Source organism: Marmota flaviventris, chromosome X (genome assembly GCF_047511675.1).
Source record: "Marmota flaviventris isolate mMarFla1 chromosome X, mMarFla1.hap1, whole genome shotgun sequence".
Classification (NCBI taxonomy): Eukaryota; Metazoa; Chordata; class Mammalia; order Rodentia; family Sciuridae; genus Marmota; species Marmota flaviventris.
In genome coordinates this window covers 1,520,997-1,542,011 of record NC_092518.1, presented here as the reverse complement: position 1 = coordinate 1,542,011, position 21,015 = coordinate 1,520,997, and the positions used below count along the sequence as shown (strand labels likewise).

At 38.8% G+C, this 21,015-nt stretch overlaps 1 protein-coding gene across 1 annotated transcript; it reads right to left on the bottom strand.

Annotated features, from left to right (window-relative positions):
* Positions 1-5,512: 5,512 nt before the first annotated feature.
* On the bottom strand, positions 5,513-19,526 carry LOC139703336 (zinc finger protein 120-like). The gene is made up of 5 exons (XM_071606658.1): positions 19,341-19,526; positions 8,066-8,192; positions 7,833-7,893; positions 6,278-6,698; positions 5,513-6,193 (listed from the first exon to the last, which is right to left on the bottom strand). Exons 1-5 carry the CDS (start codon positions 19,524-19,526, stop codon positions 5,513-5,515), a joined length of 1,476 nt encoding a protein of 491 aa, XP_071462759.1.
* Positions 19,527-21,015: the final 1,489 nt, after the last annotated feature.

Sequence of the window (21,015 nt, the reverse complement as noted above, 5' to 3'; positions counted from 1 at the left end):
TACTCTGGCTTTTCACTGTTCACCTCCATCTAGTCTCCTTTTGGTCTTCATCCAATCTCCAGAGTGTTGTAGAATGTCGTTCCCATGTCTGATATTTATCCCCATGTTCACTTCAGATTCCCAGCTGTGCCCAAGCTCTTCACAAACAGCATTTGTGTTATGTCTCTGTGCTTCTGTGATGCTTATGCACCAAAACCACAGATTTATGGGCCCTTCAAAAATCATGTGACAGAAAACCTTTCATTTGCCTAAGTGGAAGAAGGAACTGTCATCCTGACAATATTCAGATCAGAGGAGTATAGGGGATTTTGTTCTTCATGAAGTGGATCATTGGACAATTTTGAGAGGTACTCCCCAAGTTTCTGTGATTTTTTTGGCTTATGTATTATGTTAGAGCTGAAGTTCAACAGACTTGAGTAAAGCTCACATAATGAAACCTAAAGATGCAAACAATTAATCCTGTGTGCACATGCATGCACAAACACACACTCACACTCACACACACACACACACACACACACACACACAAAGGATACTCTCACTACCACCCAGCCACAAACAAGTGTATTTGCTAGGTTGGAAGTGACTGAAAGAATGGTCACTTTACAGGAAATTTCACAACTTTGGGGAAGACTCAGCTGTCATTAAATCAAAACACCATGTCTGTTTAATTTTTTTTCCCTTTATTTTATTTATTCATATTTATATGCTGCTGAGGATTGCACACAGGGTCTCACACATGCTAGGTGAATGCTCTTCTGCTGAGCCACAATCCCAGCCCCATGTCTTTTTAATTTTAAGAGATAAAGAGAAAAGGCTATTGGAAAATTAATTACAATGATTGGCAAAAATATGAAATACAATTTTATAGGTCAAACTGGATAAATCTAACAAAAGGAAGATGAGCCAGAAGCAACAGCATGAGATAATTGACGTTAAGAAAAAAATAGAAAACAGGGGCTGAGGCTGGGGCTCAGTGGTAGAGCACTTGCCTAGCACGTGTGAGGCCCTGGGTTTGATCCTCAGCACCACATAAAAACAAATAAATAAAAGAAAACAGAAAAGAGAGACATAATAAAAGAGAACTAATGGATGCTTACAGACATTCATAGAAATATGTATAAAAATAATAATGCAATGTTTATATATATATGTATATATATCTTTACCTAATATAAAAGAAAAAACTTTTAAATGAACTTCAGTTATTTTAAACTTGGACGGACAAATGTATTTTTTTGTTTAATTAGGTAGAATCCTGAGTATTTATTGAGCAATAGATATTTAATTATGGTATGAACTTTAAAAATTGGTAAAAAAATTGAGAACAGTAAATTATTCTTTAAATATCATTTCAAACCAACATGAAAAGAACAGATTAGATTGATAACCTCATGTATCTAACTAAGTTATTAGGAAGTAAAAACATTCTATGTAAAAATCACATGATACTACAATAATTTGTCATTAATTCACATTAATTACTGAGAGTTCCCAGAGAAGGAACTGTCCCTCATGGCCTTTGCAATATTATTATTTTTTAAATCCAATACATGCTTTTGACTGAACTTGATCATTTCACAGCATTCTTGAACTGCTAAACCATGCCTGAGAATCCGAAGAAGAAAATGGTATCATGGACAGTTCCAACCACCCATCGAAACAGTTTATTAAAACCTGATCCATATGCAACTCATTGAGTTGCTTAGAAACTCTATTTGTGAAAGCTGGCTTTGAAATCACAATCCTCCTGTCTCAGCATGCTGACAAAATAAGATTTCAGCTGTGTACCACTACACCTGGTGATTGAAAAGCATTTTGAGAATTTTACACTTTTTCATAAAATTATAACAAGTGTTTAAGTCTGCTGCAGGTCTTCCAAATGTCAAGGACACTATGTCATTAAATAAATCTCTTTATATTCATCCCAGTTCATTCCACAAAAGCATCTCACTACGAAATTTTGTGGGAAAATTCATGTGTGAAATAAAATGTGTCTCAAGGCCCAAGAGGTTACTTGTAATGGGGTTTGGCATCCATATCATGTCATCAGTATAGCAAAGGATCTTTTAATTCTTATTTAATCAAAGGATCTTTTAATTCTCTTCCTACTGGCTCAGATACTCACCTAAACACATCAGAAGGTGGCCATCCACCTGCCATCTATATGCCTACACTATTGACCAGAAGTGGTAGGCACATCCTCACAGAAGATACTATGGCCCTAACAGAAGTCTGATTTCTGCACTGATGTACTCACCAGGACTAAACTCTACAGAGAATGTTCCCACCCCAGAAAATTTCCATTCACTCATATGCTTCACACTGGGCAGGAGCAAGCATGCAACCCTTGCCTTCCGCAAAAGGATTTATCACATAAAAATTCTGACTGCAACAAGTGATTACATACCACTACGCAATATTTCTATTTAATCAGAAATATCAAATTAGGCAATTGCCAAAACGTCTTATTAGGTGGAATGAAAGTTTTCAGTACTCCTGGGGAGCTTTCAAAACTATCTTTTAAAGACTTAAGTGCATATTTGGTAGCTTAAGCTGCATTTATTGAAAACAGAAGTGCCACAGCACTGTCTTTTGACCATTTGTTTCTAAATGAACAGTATGAGATGCACCCCTAAAGGCTGGTAACAGAGATAGCAGTGACAATCACCCCATCTTTAGTATGTTTGATACATTTAATACTTGGACACAAGTATGTAAGAAACTCTTATCAATGACCACACAAGATCCATGACACTAGAATACTAGAGTGTGGGTGAGGTTTAACCCAGGACAATCCAGTGAAAACCTTACCCTGAGCAGAGATCGCTTTCTCCACAGCATGGACTGTACAACGTAGATCTGGTTGAAGGCTTTAGGTAGCACCTGAAGTAGAGCCACAGGCATCCTCTGACACTTGTCAAAGGCCATTTGGTTCGACTCTAGAGATTGGTGAATTCAGGAGCCATTTTTTAAAATTCTCATGCATGTTCCAGCAATATGCTATGAAATCGTTCCAAGTCAAAGTAAAAATGGCCTTAATGTGGACCCCCAAAAAAGCACTATCCAAGTAAATTACTAAGAGATAAAAAATCATTCCATCCTCAACCCCTTTTCCCACTTTACTCATTTTTGGTTAAATATAATTTGTGGTAACCTCAGACTAAACTGAAACCTTAAATTATAAACCACAGCCATTTATAGATGACATGAATACAGTTCATATCCTGGTGGCATGTTTCAGGAAGCATAATACAACCAGCCTAACATGCAGAGTCTTCAATGAGATGGAGCACATGGCAGGTCAATGTGGATCACTTAAATCTCACTCTTACAGCAGATGAGAAGCCAGGTTCTCTGCTGGAAGCCACGCTCTTTTTACTTTGCAGGGTACCCTGGATAGGGGAAGAGTGTGTAAGGGCTCCACACGTCAGGCAGAGTTGCCCACCCTGTGGCACACACCTGGGAAACCTCAGGGCAGTGTACCATGGTTCCACAGTAAGGTAAGATGCCCTCACCATGGCGTAGACCTGGGATCAGGTTTTCAGAAAACATACAGGACCTGGGCATGCTGGCATGTGTCTGTAATCTCAATGCCGATATCATAAGAATTGGAATTTTAAACTCAGCCTCAGAAACACAGTGAGGCCCTCTATCAAAATAAAAAATAAAAAGGGCTAGGGATTGGTTTCAGAGCTTAAGCACTTCAGACTTGATGATGTTGATGATGTAATTTTTCTTACCCTCGTCATTCTCTGAACCTAAGAATTATATCCAAAACCTCTCACAATGTTTCTTTGTCACAACATATATGAAAGTCATAAAATATTTGAGGACAAAATATCTGAACTAAACATGGGCCTGGAAAAAGGTTTTTTGATTATGAGACCAGAGTTTTAAATATATTTTATTGGCTGACTCCTTTATTGGAAAAGGTGGACTACATGAGAGAACACATACTTACAGAAAATAGAAAAATGAAAACTCTAAATTTTTCCCATATATTTCTATGTATAAAATTATAATGCATACAAGATTTTACACACAAGTGTATGCACAGTATATGTCATAATGTTTGAGAGTTGACTACAGATGAAAAAAAAAAAAAACATAAAAACAGGAAAATTGAATCTAATAATAAGACAGATTTAACCCAGAAAGGATGACGCTTTCTTGTCTTCATGCTGATGCCATCCTTTGCCCACTCCAGGGTGCATTTCATTACCTATTAATAGACAGGGGAGAAATGAAGGAACACACACTTTTCCACACCTATAATCATTTTCTCAAAAAAAAAAAAAACAAAAAAAACAGTTGATTGCTGAAGGCACTGCATGACTATATCAGGGGGAGGCAGGAGGATCACAAGTTCAAATCCAGCCTCAGCAACTTAGGAAGTAAGCAATCCAATTAGAACATTTCTCAAAATTGAATATATATATAAAGAACTGTGATTTGGCTCAGTGGTTAAGTATCTCTTGGTTGAATCTCTCATAACATAACAAACAAATAAATAAAAGAAAATAAAAATTTCTTCAAGTCTGAAAAAGTCCAACTAAATCGGAATCAACTGAAGGTCCCACTACATTTCTACATACAAGGCTTTTCTACACTGAGTTTTTCCATGATGCTCAAAGGGACATGAAAAGTTGAAAGTGTTACAACCTGTTTTAAAGAGCAGAACTTTTGTCCCCGATATGAATCATTTTGTATTACAGAAACTGGGAAAGTTGAACACAGCCCCACATTGCTCATCCACAGGATTGTTTACAGTATGAATGCATTCATAAAACTAAACAAATTAGAACACTTGAGCCCTTTTAATTTCTTACATGCATAGAATGTATTCATTTTGGCCTGAGTCTTTCCAAAAGAATCTTCGCAGTCCATAGAGGAAACTGAAAAGAACACTTATCACATTTCTTATATTCACAGAGCTTCTCTACATGAGTAGTTTCATATGTGAGAAGAAAAATTAGTCAGAAATATATTTTGATGGGTTGTAGCAAATCTCCCAAATTCAGAGGGCTTGTTTTCCAGTGTGAGGGAAATGGCTTTGAAGGCAACAGAGAAAATGGACTGATTTGTCATATATTTTTTATATTTAAAGAGTTATTCAGTCAGATGTGGTGATATCTGCCTTTAATCTCAGACATTCGGGAGGCTAAGGCTGAAGGATCACAAGTTTGAGGCCAGTTTCAGCACCTTCACAAGACTCTAAGGAACACAGCAAATAACTATCTCAAAATTTAAAAAAAAAGAAATACAAATGTTGCTCAGTGTTAGAGTTCCACCAGGCTAAAGCTCCATTACTATATATATATACATACATACTTGGCAGTGGGAGCCTTTTCTTGTCTTTGAAGGTGGCAAGAAATACTGATTTATCCACATTTCACATTCAAAGGATTTTTCTCCAGTAAATTTTCTACATATTTATGAGGGAAACAGTAGTAACAGTAGACTTTGCCAATTGTTTTCATGAGCAAAATCTCTCTACAGTATGTGTTCTTCAATGGGTGTAAAGATGAGGTGATGTAGCAAAGGCCTTTTCACATTTTTGATATTCATAGGGCTTCTCTACAGTATGCAATTTTTCATGTTGGTGAAGGTTAGAGGATGTAGCAAAGGCTTTACCACATTGTTGACATTCATAGGGCTTCTCTCCACTATGTGTTCTTAAATGATTTTGAAGGTAAGAGGACCGAGTGAAGGCTTTGCCACATTGTTCACATTCATAGGGCCTCTCTCCAGTATGAGTTCTTTTATGTGTTTGAAGGTGAGAGGTCTGAGTGAAGGCTTTTCCACACTGCTCACATTCATAGGGCCTCTCTCCAGTATGTGTTCTTAAATGATTTTGAAGGTAAGAGGACCGAGTGAAGGCTTTGCCACACTGCTTACATTCATGGAGCTTCTCTCTTGTATGAGTTTTTACATGTACGTGAAATTTACTGGATCTAGCAAAGGCTTTTCCACATTGTTTGCATTCATAGGTCTTCTCTCCAGTATGTGTTCTTTTATGGTTTAGAAGACGAGAGGACTGAGTGAAGGCTTTGCCACACTGATTACATGCATAGGGCTTCTCTTCAGTGTGAGTTCTTCCGTGTCTGTAAAGATCACTGGATGTAGCGAAGGCTTTTCCACACTGCTTACATTCAAAAGGCTTCTCTCCAGTATGCGTTCTTCTATGTTTCTGAAGGTCAGAGAACTGAGTGAAGGCTTTGCCACACTGCTTACATTCATGGAGATTCTCTCTTGTATGAGTTCTTACATGTACTTGAAATTGACAGGATCTAGCAAAGGCTTTTCCACATTGTTTGCATTCATAGGGCTTCTCTCCAGTATGCGTTCTTTTATGGTTTAGAAGATGAGAGGACTGAGTGAAGGCTTTGCCACACTGATTACATTCAAAGGGCTTCTCTCCAGTGTGAATTCTGCCGTGTCTGTAAAGATCACCGGATCTAGCAAAGGCTTTTCCACACTGCTTACATTCATAGGGGTTATCTCCATTATGTGTTCTTTTATGGTTTAGAAGATAGGAGGACTGAGTGAAGGATTTGCCACACTGCTTACATGCATAGGGCCTCTTTCCAGTGTGAGTTTTTCCTTGTTTATGAAGCTGATGGGATCTAGCAAAGGCTTTTCCACATCGCCTACCTTCACAGGGTTTCTCTCCAGTATGTGTTCTCTGGTGTATTCTGAATAAACAGGGATGAGCAAATTGTTTCCCACATAGCTTGCATTTAAAACGTGTATTCCCACTCTGCCTTATCGGGTGAGTTGGAAGACTTCTGAGTGTAATGAAGCATTGATCACCTTGTTTATATTCATAGAATTTCTTTCTAGAATGAGTCTCTTCATGTCTCCTCAAAAAAGATGGGAAAGGAAAGGCTTTCCCACATACCTCACACTGAAAAGATTGGCCTCCACTGTGTGTTCTCATGTGTCTTGGAACACCCGGGAGAGAAGAAAAGGCTTCACAACATTTTTGACCTTCATGGGGTTGCCATCCATGAGTTTTTTCATGCCTTTGAATGTCACGGGGACAACTGATGACTTTCCCACACAGTGTACTTTCATGAGGTTCATCTGCAGATTGTATTAACATTTGTCTCTGAACACTTTCAAGAGAAACCAGAGATTGCCTGTACTGTTTAAATCCACATGGCTTCTCTTCACAGTCCTCGTGCTTGTAGAATTTGATTCCAGAGTGAGAACTGGTCTGCCTATAAAGGAAGGAAGGGCACATGAAGTCTTTTGCACACATGATGCAGTCATTTGGACTTACTCTATTACACTCTTTCTATGCCCAGTTAAAAATTGGCATCTCATTGAAAGTTTCCCCAAACTAGCTTCTTTGCCTTTGAATTTCAAGATATAACTTCTTTGAAGAACAATACTCACATTATCAGTGCTTAATTCATGCATGATTTTCTATTTATTTATAGGTTTTAGGCTGACATTACTACTAACATCAGGGAAAGGCTAGAATAAGCTATCATTACTACTAACATCAGGGAAAGGCTAGGTTTTCTGACTTGTACAAAGTGCCTAAATCTAAAGAAATTGAAAGAAAGGAATCTTTCTCAACATAGCTTCCTTATGGCTAATATCCAAATAGTGTTATTCACATACACAATTTCATACCACTTTTTGCATGTCAGCAACTTTGAAAAGACTGAATATCTTTTACAGTTATGTAAATATTTTTGGTAAAAAATTTAAGAAAATAAGTACATTTCAACCTGTGCATATTTCTTTGGTTGGTTTGTTTTAAAATTTATATGATATTCTCAGATTACCTCCAGGATTTCTCTTGTGACTATAATTACCTAAGATTGTTTCCAGAATTTTCGACCTGATCTTCAATGTTCTTGTCATTCCATCTGTTTCCTAAAATGACAAACCAGAAAAATCTTTTTATAAATTTTGAGGAGCTAGTAATGCCTTTACGTGCTCTTTATGCTAAATAATTCACCAACTGATTGCCCTTTCAAATTCTACATAAATGACCAAAATCTTCATGAGTTCTCTAGTTGATTAATTAAAGAATCATCAATATTACCTATAAATGCCAGGTTTCTGAAGACTTCCAGCATCACGTCTATGTAAAGGTTCTTCTGAGATAGATCCAGCAAATCCCACTCTTCCAGGGTGAAGTTCACAGCCACATCCTCAAAGGTCACTGAGATCTTAAAAATGCCACAAATGTGTAGTGTAGTCCAGGATAGACTGACAACTTGATAAATCTACACTTAACATGCATGCTATTCAGATGATTCTCTGACCTTCTGATTAATTCTACAACTTGGTTCATCAAATCTTTGTGGCACTCAGTTCTTCTCAGACATTCCAACACTTGAACTGGGCCACTCGGAAGGCAAAAAGCAAAGTGTTTTATACCCTTCCTTTGGTAAGTTCACAGTAAGTAAGGTGGGCTCCTGAGTCACTCCTCACTTCTGGGTTGGTTGCACCTCTATTACACATCCTAAAAATGTTCTGTGCAGTACAGAACTCATATTAGCACTCCTAATAGTACTTACTCTAAGAAAAGAAAGGCAACTTACTAGGAAATTGCTACAATCATGGATAACAGCATTTGAGAGCAAATTTTCCAACCACAGTGTTTCACTGTGCCTACACAGTTAACATAGACAACATGGTATTTACTCATCTCTTGAAACTTTCTGGAAGTCCATTGTTCTATCTAAAAAGAAATTCCTAGAATCAGCCCTTTTTTTACTCACAACTTCTAGGCATGGGTCACAAAGAAACTTCTCTCATAGACAATATAAAGACAAACTTTCAAACAGGTTGTCAGAATTTGTGAACTGGGGATTGAGCTCATCTATGTGGTTACAGCAAGAGAGCAACAAGAAGTTTGAAGGTGCTGTACTCCAGATAAAGACTTTAGTCAACTAGTAAACAAGTACAATAATTAATGAACACAGAAATTTGATAATTTCTTGTGGTCACTTTCAAAGCACAATGGTGTCATGGAAAGATCACAGGTGTCTTATAAATACCTCAATGGAACAGAGATGTCACCTTGTCCGAACAACAACCTTACAAAGTTTCAGGAGACTCAAAACGGTCTTCTTAATAAACAACAGGAACTACGATTCTAAATCTCACAGCAACAATGGATGTCCAACAGTTGAAAAACTCTTATGAACAGCAGTCAGTTCACTACCATGGGAACTTTCATGTACCTCATGGCCACGTTCTGAACAAAACTCTTTGAGCAAGGAGGGACCACATGTACAATGGATGTCTGTTGTGAAAGAGTTTTCTCGTGCCTGTAATGATGCTGGTGCAAACAAACCTAAGGTGAAAGCATTTCCAGATTGTGCTAAAACAGCAGGGTTGCAACTCAGAATCATCACCTATCTAACACAGTTTGGGTGTTCAACAGGTCACTCCATGTACACCTGTGAGAATGCTGTGAATTCTGTCTGCACAATGACAGAAAAGCCAAAAAGATTATCTACCAGAATGTGCCCCTGCCACTGATACACAACCGTACTCAAGGACTTAAAACAGGTGACCTCCTGAGCAGCATAGTATCAGCAGAGGTGAGGAAGAGACCCAGAGGAAGCTTTCAATGTGCTGGCCTTCTCAGCATGAAAAGATCACAGACACCAGGGGTTTGGATACAGATCACAATGATGGTCCAGGCAAACTGGTATCTAGTTGCAAAGGGCATGACATACCACTATTCTGTAGAAAAAAAAGCCCATTTATTATACATTCAAATGTGAAAGAGTAAAACACTTTTCAGATGCTTACAAAAGGTTTAAACTATTTATTTATTTATTTAGGTGGGGGCAAATTAAAAGAAAAAAAAAATAAGCAGAGATCGAACCCATGGCACTTAACCACTGAGATACATGCTCAGCACACTTTTCCTTTTAAGACAGTACTCACTAACTTGTTCAGGGCCTAGTAGGTGGCTGAGGTTAGCATCTAAATTAATGATTCTCCTCGTTGAGCCTCCCCAGCTGCTGGGATTACAGGCAGGCACCCCTGCACCAGTGAAAAGTTAGTTTCTTTAAAAAACAATAAGATAAACAATTTGATAAAAATGATATGCAGTAAATACAAAGATCAGCATGCATACCAAAATGATGCAACAGGGGGCTGGAACTATCACAGCACTGCAATGAAACAGAACAGAACAGAAAGCCTGGAAACATTTTGATTCTGTCACCAGCTAGAAGGTAATGGAACCCCAAATTACCTAACACAACTATAGCCAATTGATCTTCAAAGAAAGAAAGTCATTTACACCCAAGATTATAGTTATTCCAGGGAGAGAGAGCTGCTGCACACATACCTCCAGAGAAAAGTGGAAACACAAGCAGAACCATCAGAACAAGACATCACCATGGCCAAAACCCTGAAAGGATCCCAACAGCTCCATGAAGCAGTCACAAGGAAGAATGGAGAGCGGCAAGCAAAGTGTGACCTTCTCTAGCCCTTCAGACTGACCCTCTCTGGTACAGGACAGAGGCCTGACATCCCAATGGGAGAGCGTGGTCACTGTCTCCAGAGTGCACACAGCAGATCTGATGTAAGTATGGACAATTGATTCTAAAATCATTAAGGAACTATATTAATGTCTAAAACAAACTCTCCCTCTTCTATTTCAGAACTGATCATTTTGAAAAAGAAGCAGAAATTCCTTAAAAGAAATTAAGTAAACAAACAGCCTGCATTTGAAAAGTAGAGCAAATCATTGTTTACTCTCTCAACCATCAACTAAAATCTGATTAAAAAGAAGCTTCAGAGAGAGAGACCAGACTCCAGAATTCCGGGGTTAAATTTTATATTTATGTATCTGTTTGTTTATATTTTATACCAATGATTGAAACCAGGGGTACTTAACAAATGGGCAATTTTAAAATATTATTTCTAATTTGAGAAGAAAAATTCTAAGTAGCTCAGCACCTAAGATGTTGAGGATGGCTTTGAACTTGGGATCCTCTTGTCTACCACTCCTCAGTTGCTGGGATTCCATATATGTATCACTGTGTCAGCCATAGGCTAAACTTTGCAAATAACTGTCTGGAATTTTTAATGTGCATGGACCTGAAACAAAGCAGAAACATACAAAACTGTCCAGAACGAGGAAGACTCTGCAGTTACACCTGAGACAACACCACAAGTCTGTAGAGTCTGACACCACACAGCAAAGAAGCAGACGGGAGGGCTTCACTGGCCATTCACCAACAGCAAAACACACAGCCTTCTCAGGATCACAGCAACACTCCCCAGAATAGGCCACATTCTGAGCCATAAGCCTCACCTCAACAAGTGCGCAACACCAGTGAAATCCTAAGTATGCTCAAAGAACATGGGAGCTAAGCAGAAATGAGATCAGAAGCAGCTGGAAAGCCTCCAGGAAATGGGAGATGCAACACAGGACTCTAAACAGACTCAGGGGAAAGAGGTGATGCAAGGGAAAACTGGACCTTGTTTAGAAAAAAATGAAACGTAAAAGTCCAACATGGGAAACTGCACCGATCTTGTGTCAGTGGTATCTACAGCATCCAAAACATTATCCAAGGGATCCAAAACACATTTCAGAATAAAAGAGAAAAAAAGCAATCATTAAACCTTCCACTTCAGAAAACCAGAGAATGAAAAGCAAGGTAAGTGTAAATTAACACAGGCAAATAACATAAAAGGTATTGATGAAACCACAATCAGGAAGTCAGCAGTCTGCAAAACCAAGTTCTTCATGAAGATCAGCATCACTGATAAACTGATAGGAGGATAAGGAAACAGAGCACAGGGGTGAGGTTATGGCTCAGTAAAGAGCTTGCCTAGCACCAGTGAAGCACTGGGTTCAATCCTTACCACCACATCAAAGGAAGTAAATAAAACTAAGGCATAAGAAATACTATGACATTAAAGTAAGAAGACAACAGAGGACAGAGAAAGTACACATTAGCATTAAAAGAGCCATTGTTAGCATTCATGGGCAACTTCAAAAATATCATGAACATGTGCTCGATAAAAATTAGATAACTTAGAGGAACTGGCCCAATACTTTGAGAGAAACAATAAAACTTACACAGAAGTACAGATACACAAAAAGATGAGCCCATGCCTACTGAAGAAACTGACTCAATAACTGATTACTATCCAAAACAAAACATAGGGACTCTCAGCGTCTCCAGTTGCTGTGTGCGCATGGAGGACTGAGCTAGCTTGCAATAAACACCTCTTTGCTGCTTAAAAAAACAAAACAAAAACAAAAAAAACATAGGGCTCTGATACATCAGACAGGCTTCCAAAAGGCGCATAGGAACCACCACCAATTTTCTACATTTCTTTTCTAGCATGAAGAAGCAGAGAAAACAAAGGTTTCTTCTGAGGCACATGTTACAATATTAACAAAATGAACATGATAAAATAAGGGAGCTATGAATTACTCCCATGGTCATAAAAGCAAAACACCTCCACAAACATTACTCAACTAAATACAAAAATAAATAAAAAGAATCATGCAACAATTCCATGAGAGAATTACACCTACGCAAGGTTGATTAAAAATTTAAAAACTAATTAACATCATCCATCCCAATAGGAAGCTAAATAATAAATATCATGGTTATATCAATACTAAAGAAAAAAGTCGAGAATAATGAAGAAATATACTGAAGCTCACAAAATCACAAATTTCTTTAGAGAGAGACATGAACCATTACTCTATGTGAAATAAGTCAAAGAATTATGAACATCAACAAGATGATATCACGGTTGTAAAGCACAAGGTTAACAAATAGGAAAATTGTTATACTGATGGTAGCAGCAAGGTGGGCACAGAGGCAATGCCCGGGATCCCTGAACTAGTTGAACTATCTGCAGTGACAAGAGCCAGGAGGATCCCAGCTTTGAGGCCACCATGGGCTGTTTTACGAAACTGTCTCTAAATAAATAAATAAACAAATAAATAAATAGCACTAAAAATGTAGGTTAATGGTAGAGCACTCTTGAGTCCAACACCCAGCACCAGAAAACAAAACATTAGCACAAACATATACGAGTTATATAGCACACATACACAGAAAGAAAGAAAGACTCATATATAAAATTGAAAAAAAAAAACTGTATGACAAAAAGTGCAAGTTTTTAAGGAGAGAAGGAAAGACCCGGCAAATATGTGTAGATATTTCATGTTCATATTTGAGAAGCTTCAGTGTAATCATCAATTATTATCAATGTCAGTTATGGATTCAATAAAATCAAAATAAAATACCTTTTATGTTTCATTTACAGTCATAAAAGGCCCATAACAACAACAAAAAAAAACCCACAATAATGAAAACTAAATCCATACAATGGACATTATCTGAGGTTCAAACTACTAAAAGGCTACAATCATCAAGACAGTGGTATTTGGCACAGTAGAAATATACTCTACTGATATTTGACAAATAAGCAAAGGAGAAATCACTGCAAAATATACTCTCTAGAAAAGTGTTGCCAAAGCACCTGTACATTAGCATGAAAAGAAATGGAGCATAGTTACTTCACAAATGTCACAAAGTCAGCTCCCAGTGGAGACTCGGTTTACAAATATGACACAGGGCTGGAGATGCAGCTTTAGCAAAGCACCTGGCTGGCACTTAGGAGGCTGTGGATTCTCTACTCAAAATCTAGAACTTCATAAAAATAACGCAGAAGTACTTACAAACAAATATGGACTTGGCATGAAAGTTTCATATGCAATATGAAAAACATGATCCGTGAGTGAAACACTAGTAAACAGAACTTTATCAAATTGAAGTTTCCATTTTTCAAAAGATAAACTTAAGAGAATAAGAAGACAAGCAGAAAAACTGGAAAAATGTTTTCAGAACACACAATAACTATGGACTGGTGTTCAACATACATGAACAACAACTTAGTAAGAAAGCAAGCAACCAACTTAAAACTGGGCAGAAGATCTCAAGAGACACTCACACAGGCAGCACAGAAAGACAGTGAAAACATCATCAAGAACTCTTTCCCTGCTCATGTGAATGGAAAGGAGAACAGATACTGTGGAAGACACTCATGTGCTTACAAAATCAATAGTGTGCACTCTACAATTAACTCAGGGGCACTTTTCAAGAAGTGAATGGAAAAACTACAATGTTACTACACAAAGAATATCACACATATAATGAGCTCTCCAGCCTGGAAAGATACAGCACCCTTCAATGCAGATGGGTAAGTGAAAGAAGCCAGTCTCAAATGGCCAAATGCAGTAAGACTCCAAGTCAACATAGTTCTGAAAAAGGCAACCTTATGGAGGAACTAGCATGACAATGGGTGCCAGAGACTTAGGGCATGTGTAGAGAAGAAAGTTTGAAAAGTAAGAAGTGATAAAAAGAAGAATCACAAATTCTCAGAGCAGTGAATCTCTTCTGTATGACCTTGTCATGTAGAGTACATGACACACACAATGATATCACAAAGAGGAGGAAACCTAAGGTAATGTATGACTTGGACTGATGATAATGTGTTGCTTCATTCACACTCTTCATCAAATACACTCAACTGGATCATTAACTAACAGACATCCTACACCAATGCCAGATGTTGAAAACAGTGGAGACTATAAGCTGGATAGAAGGGGTGTATGATACTATGTGTAATGGTTCACTTGAATTGTCGCCTTGAATGGATTCAGAGATGCTGATGATAATGAAACATTTGAGTGCTTCTATTAGGGTGTGACTAGGAGTGACTGCCATGTGGGATACCAAAGTGGAGAACGTCCCTAGATGTGGGCAACATCAACCCACTAGGACACTGGCTTGGATGGAATAAGAGTTGGAAGAACAAGGCAGCAGCATCAGAGCAAGCTGGATTCTTTTCAGACGGCTTTTCCACTGCTGCTGTGATCACCTGAAGATATCAGACTTTCCTTTCTTCACTCTTCTAAAGCAGATTCTGCCAGGATATTTCCAGGGAGTGTCCAAAAGCACTGAATCACAGACTAGGGTACCACCATCAAACCCTCTTGTTCTGAAGCTTAAGTATCTTGGACTGCACCTCTCCTACTTCTATAGCTCTCAAGCCTGAAGATGGCCATTGTGGACTATCCAGCTTCTGGTCATGTAACACAATCTAAAAAACAACTTTTTAAAACTATACTTCCTCTCCATCTGTTCATCTAGAGAACCCTAATACACTATATAAGCCTACAACTACTCTAAGAAATAAACTTAATTTAATAAAAAAGTGGATAAACCACCATACCATAGAATATTCACAAATTATACATAAGAAATAATATTACATAATGGATATATTTTCCATAATAATGCAAGAACAAAGGAAAGTGGATGACATACACACACACACACACACACACACACACAGTATAAAGTAAAGAAAGAAAATGGATTTTCAATACTGTTCTCATCTAGAGAAATGGATAATTTATTTTAAAAGTCATTATAATGGGATTCATCCCAGGGATGTAAGGTTGCTTCAAAACACAGAAATCAAGAAACATAATTCATCCTATTAACAGAATTAAACACAGGAATCATATGATCTCTCAATATATGCAGAAAACGCATTTGACAAAATACAGCACAACTTCACGTTCAAAACACTACAGAAAATAGGGATAGTAGGAACACACCTCAACATTGTAAAACTATATCTGCTAAATCCAAGGCCAGGATCATTCTAAATGGGAAAAAAATGAAAGCATTCCTGATGTAAATGGAGCAAGATAAGGATGTACTTTTTCACCACTTCTATTCAACATCATCCTTGAAACTCTAGTCAGAGCACTTAGAAAAAAAGAAATGAAAGGAATACAAATAGGTAAACAAGAACTCAAACTATTAATATTTGCTAGAGACAGGATTATATATCTAGAAGGTCCAAAAAATTCCACCAGAAAATGTCTAGATTTCATAAATGAATTCAGCAAAGTAGCAGGATATAAAATCAACAACCATAAATCGAATGCATTCCTATATATCAGCAATGAATCTTCTTAAAGAGAAATTAGAAAAACTACTCCACTCACAATAGCCTCAAAAATAAAACTAAATACCTGGGAATCAAGCTAACAAAAGAGGTGAAAAACCTCTGATTTAAAATATAGAATACTAAACAAAGAAATTGAAGAACACCTCAGAAGATGGAGAGATCTCCCAAGATCCTGGATAGGCAGAATTAATATTGTCAGAATGGCCATACTACCAAAAGTATACAGATTAATGCAATTAACACAATTCCCATTAAAATCCCAATGAAATTCTTCATAGAAATAGAAAGAGCAAACATGAAATTTATTTGGAAAAATAAGAGACTCAGAATAGCTAAAGAAATCCTTAACAAGAAAAGTGAAGCAGAAGGCATGACAATACCAAACCTTAAACTACACTACAGAGCTATAGGAAAAAAAAAAAAAAAAACGCTGCAAAATATTGGCATCAAAATAGATTTGTAGACCAAGGTACAGAATTGAGGACACAGAGGCAAACCCACTTAAATATAGTTATCTCATACTAATCTAAGGTGCCAAAAACATTCAGTGGGAAAAAAGAGAGCCTATTCAACAAAGGGTGCTGGCTAAACTAGAAATACATATGTAGCAAAATGAAATTAAACCTCTATCTCTGAACCTGCACAAAAATCAACTCAAAGTGGATCAAAGACTTAGGCCCTAAATCAGAGATTTTGTGCCTAACAGAAGGAAAAATAGGCCCAAATCTTCACACCCAACTCACAGCTCACCCCGCGGGACCTGCGACCCAAATCTTCACACATTAGCCTAGGATCTGAGTTCCTTAACAAGAATCCTAAAGCACAAGAAGTAAAATCAAGAATCAATCAATGGAATGGATTCAAATTAAAAAGCTCCTTCTCAGCAAAGGAAACAATAATGTAAGAAGAAAGCCTACATGATTAGAGAAAATCTTTACCACATGCACCTCTGATAAAGAATTAATCTCTAGGATACATAAGGTACTCAAAGAACTTAACACCAAAAAACCAATAACCCAATCAGTAAAGGGCAAAAGAAATGAACAGATATTTCACAGAAGAAGAAATACAACTGACCAACAAATATATGAAATAAAGTTCAACATCCCAGGCAATTAGAGAAATGCAAATCAAAACTACTCTAAGATTTCATCTCAGTACTGTCAGAATGACAATCATCAAGAATGCAGGCAACAATAAATATTGGCGAGGATGTGGGGGAAAAGGTACACTCTTACATTGCTGGTGGGACTGCAAATTGGTGCAACCACTATGGAAAGCAGTATAGAGATTCCTCAGACAACTGGGAATGGAACCACCATTTGACCCAGCTATCCCTCTCCTCAGTCTATACCCAAAGGACTTAAAATCACCATATAGATAGCGATGCAGTCATGTCAACGTTTATAGCAGCTCAATTCACAATAGCTAGACTATGGAACAACCTAGGTTTCCCTCAATAGATGAATGGATAAAGAAAAAGAGGTATATATATATTTAATGGAATATTACTGAACTTTAAAAAACACTGAAATTATGCATTTTGCCAGTAAATGGTTGAAGTTGGACAGTATCATGTTAAGTGAAATTAGTCAATTCTATAAAACCAAAGGCCAAATCTTTTCTCTAATATGTGGATTCTAGTTTACAATAAAGTCACGGGGCGGGGGCACTAGGGAAAAATAGTGTTACCTTAGATTAGGTAGAGGGAAGTGATGGGAGGGGAGAAGAGGGGATGTGGGGATGGGAAAGATAGTAGAATGAAATAAACATTATTATTGTATGTATATGTGTGACTACATGAACAATATGATTCTGCAAGATGTACACTCAGAAAAATGAGAAGTTATTTCCGATGTATGTATAATACACCAAAGTATATAAATGCATCCTACTATCATGTATAATTAAATAAAATTTTTTAAAAATTGAAAAATATAAACTATTTTCTTCAGATATGGTGGTCAGTGCTTTTAATGCTAACAGCTTGAGAAGCTGAGGCTGGAGGATCACAACGTTCAGGATAGGCTGGGTAACATAGCCAGATGCTGTCTTATATTAAAATTTAAAAGGGCTGGAGATGAAGAACAGTAGAATAAATCAGACATTATTACCCTATGTGCATATATGACTACATGACCGGTATGAATGTACATTATGTACAATCAGAAAATGAGAACTTTCACTCTATTTATGTATGATGTGTCAAAATGCATTTAACTGTCATGTATAAGTAACGAAAACCAAGTAAAATAAATAAATAATTTTCTGCAAAAACCAACAAAACAAACAAAAAGGGCTGGGGATGCAGCCCAAGATTCAGAATCCCTAGTACAACTAACCAACTGCTTTATTTTCTTCAAAGCAGTTATTTTACCCAGACACGGGATGTGCCAAGTGATGATTCTTTACCCTCAAGTATGATATTCAGAGACAGAAAACAAATGCTTTCAAAAGTGTTATTCTTGCCAGGGATACTGGAACAGGCCTATAGTCCCAGGGTCTCAGGAGGCTGAAGCAGGAGGATCACAAGTTGGAGGACAGCGTACAAAACACCTGGAATAAGATCTCAAAATTTTAAAAGAGGAAAAATATGCGTGGCTGGGATTTCACTGATAAAGCTTCTCTAGTTTTGATCCCCAATAGAAAAACAAAATATTCTTTCCAATATTTCTCTAGAGGAAAAGTGAAAATTAATAGACTGTGTTCATTTGAAACACAGGAGGAAGAGCAGATATTTATGACGGGAAGTGGAAAAGATGGTGGCATTTTAGAACGCAGGAGGCAACTGCAGTTTGAAAGACCTACAGCAGCTTTCAGGGGAACTAAACTGGGGGAAGGAAAGTGGATTTGCGATCCTGCTTCCTACACGTTTGGAAGAGTGGGGGCGGGCCACCAGCAGGGAGGGGAGGGGAAGCTGGGGACCTGAGCCGCCCATTCAAAAATGGAAGCCAAGGGACAGGGCCCAGGGCCACCTGCCAGTGGGAACTGGGCCTCAGGCTCCGCAGCTGACCTCAGGGACCAGCCCACCCCTAGGGCCCAGAGAGCAGAAGCCCAGGGCCATCCGCCATGGAGGACTAGGCTGCACCCTCTGCACCAACCTCGCGCACCCAACACCCAGCTCACCCCGCGGGACCAGTGGACAGAGGCTTAGGGTCAGTCGCCAGGGAGGTGACTTCAAGGTTCTTGCATCCAGCCCAACCCCCAGGACCAGGGGACAGAGACCCAGGGCAACCTCCAGAGGAGACTCGGCCAGGCTCTGCAGCTCCCCCGTTTGTGGGGCCCCAAGGCAGGTGCTGACCATGTAGCTCCAGCCCTGGACACAAACTCACCATTTTTGTCTTCCTGGGGGACCCCGGGTTCTCTCGAGGAACCTCGGGGAACCAGAGATGGAGGGGGCACAGGCTGCTCAGAGTCACCCAGGCCTTTCTGGCAGAGCACGTGGGGCCCGGAAAGGGAGGAGCCGAGTTGGTCAGGAAGAAAAGCTCGCGAGATTTCCAGAGCCCGCCCTTTCCCATTGTTGTCGGACCTGATTGGACACTTCCACCCCAGCGTGTCTGATGGGCCGCCCTTAGGCACGCCTCTGCATTGTGACTGACAGCTGAGTTTATCCAATCACTACCTAAAACTGGCTAGAGTGGCAGATCCTTGGCCCCAGCCCTTTTCAGGTGCGACTTTTTAGCCAGACTGAGAATGAAACCAGGTGGGAAACCTTTGCTTGGAACCTGGTACAGTTGGGAACCTCTGGGATTGAGCTCTGGCTGAGGGAGACTGCTTTCCCACCATGGGTGATGCCCTGGGTTTTAACCTCACCACAGAAACAAACAACAATTAAAACAAACCAATAAAAAAGGTGACTTGGGGGGTGGCGGAGGCAGGAGGAGCCCAAGGTTCAGGTCAACATCTAAAAACAGGGAGATCCTAGCTGAAATTAAAATAAAGAGTGTTGGGGATCTAGCTCAGAGGTCAAGGCCCACAGGGATTATCCCACAGAACCTCAAAGAAAAAGATACCTCTATGCATATATAGTGTCAGCTGGTGCGACCTCAGGCAACTGAGCAAGACAGTCTCAAAATTCTTGAAACAATATTTAAAGATATCACATCTATCACACTTGTATGATATCTAAAAATGCAACGAGTTTGACAATTATTTCAGTAATTGTCCTCACCTCCTGGCCACTGATCTTATGAGGAGGTAGCCTGAGCAATTGGTGTTGGTGATTTGGCTCAGTGTTCTCTCCCCAGCAGAATGGGGGTGGAAGGAAGGCAATGTGCCCTGGAAATAAAATGGGTGCCTTGTGCTTAATGTAGGTGCTCTACATTAAGACTTTGTGAAGTCTTCCACATGTGGCACACTGTCCCGAATTCATTCTCCCTAAAAATGTCACTCATGGACAATAGAGGCAAGGAGCTAATTACGAAGAGTCACATTCCCACAAGTGTAGAAGAGTGGCCACATGCCAGTTGAGGGCTGAGAACTTCAGGTGCATTTTTTCCACTTTCTGTGCTGGGCATTGAATCCGTGGCAGGGGCACTGTAACCCTGAGCTCCATCCCCAACCCCCTTTTTTATTGTGGTACAAAGAAGGTGGGTGGGAGCATAAATGTAATGGGTTTGAGAATAAACCTCAGGATGGGGACTCCAATTTACTATTGACAAATGAAGCACAAGACAAATAAAAAGATTAGAGTGGGCATGGTTGCACACATCTGCAATCCCAGTGACTCCAGAAGCTGAGGCAGGAGTGTCAGTTCAAAGCCAACATCAGCAATAGCGAGGCAGTAAGCAACTTAGTGAAAACATGTCTCTTAAACAAATACAAAATAGGGCTCGTGATGTCACTCAGTAGCCAAGTTGCTGTGAATTTAATTCCCAGTACCAAAAATAAATAAATAAATAAATCCTAATTATATCATTGGTCTCCTTTTAACTTCCTCAAAAGACATTGAATTACAGAATGCAATAAGTATTCTAGCCAGTTACTGTTTAATCTGGAATTTGACAG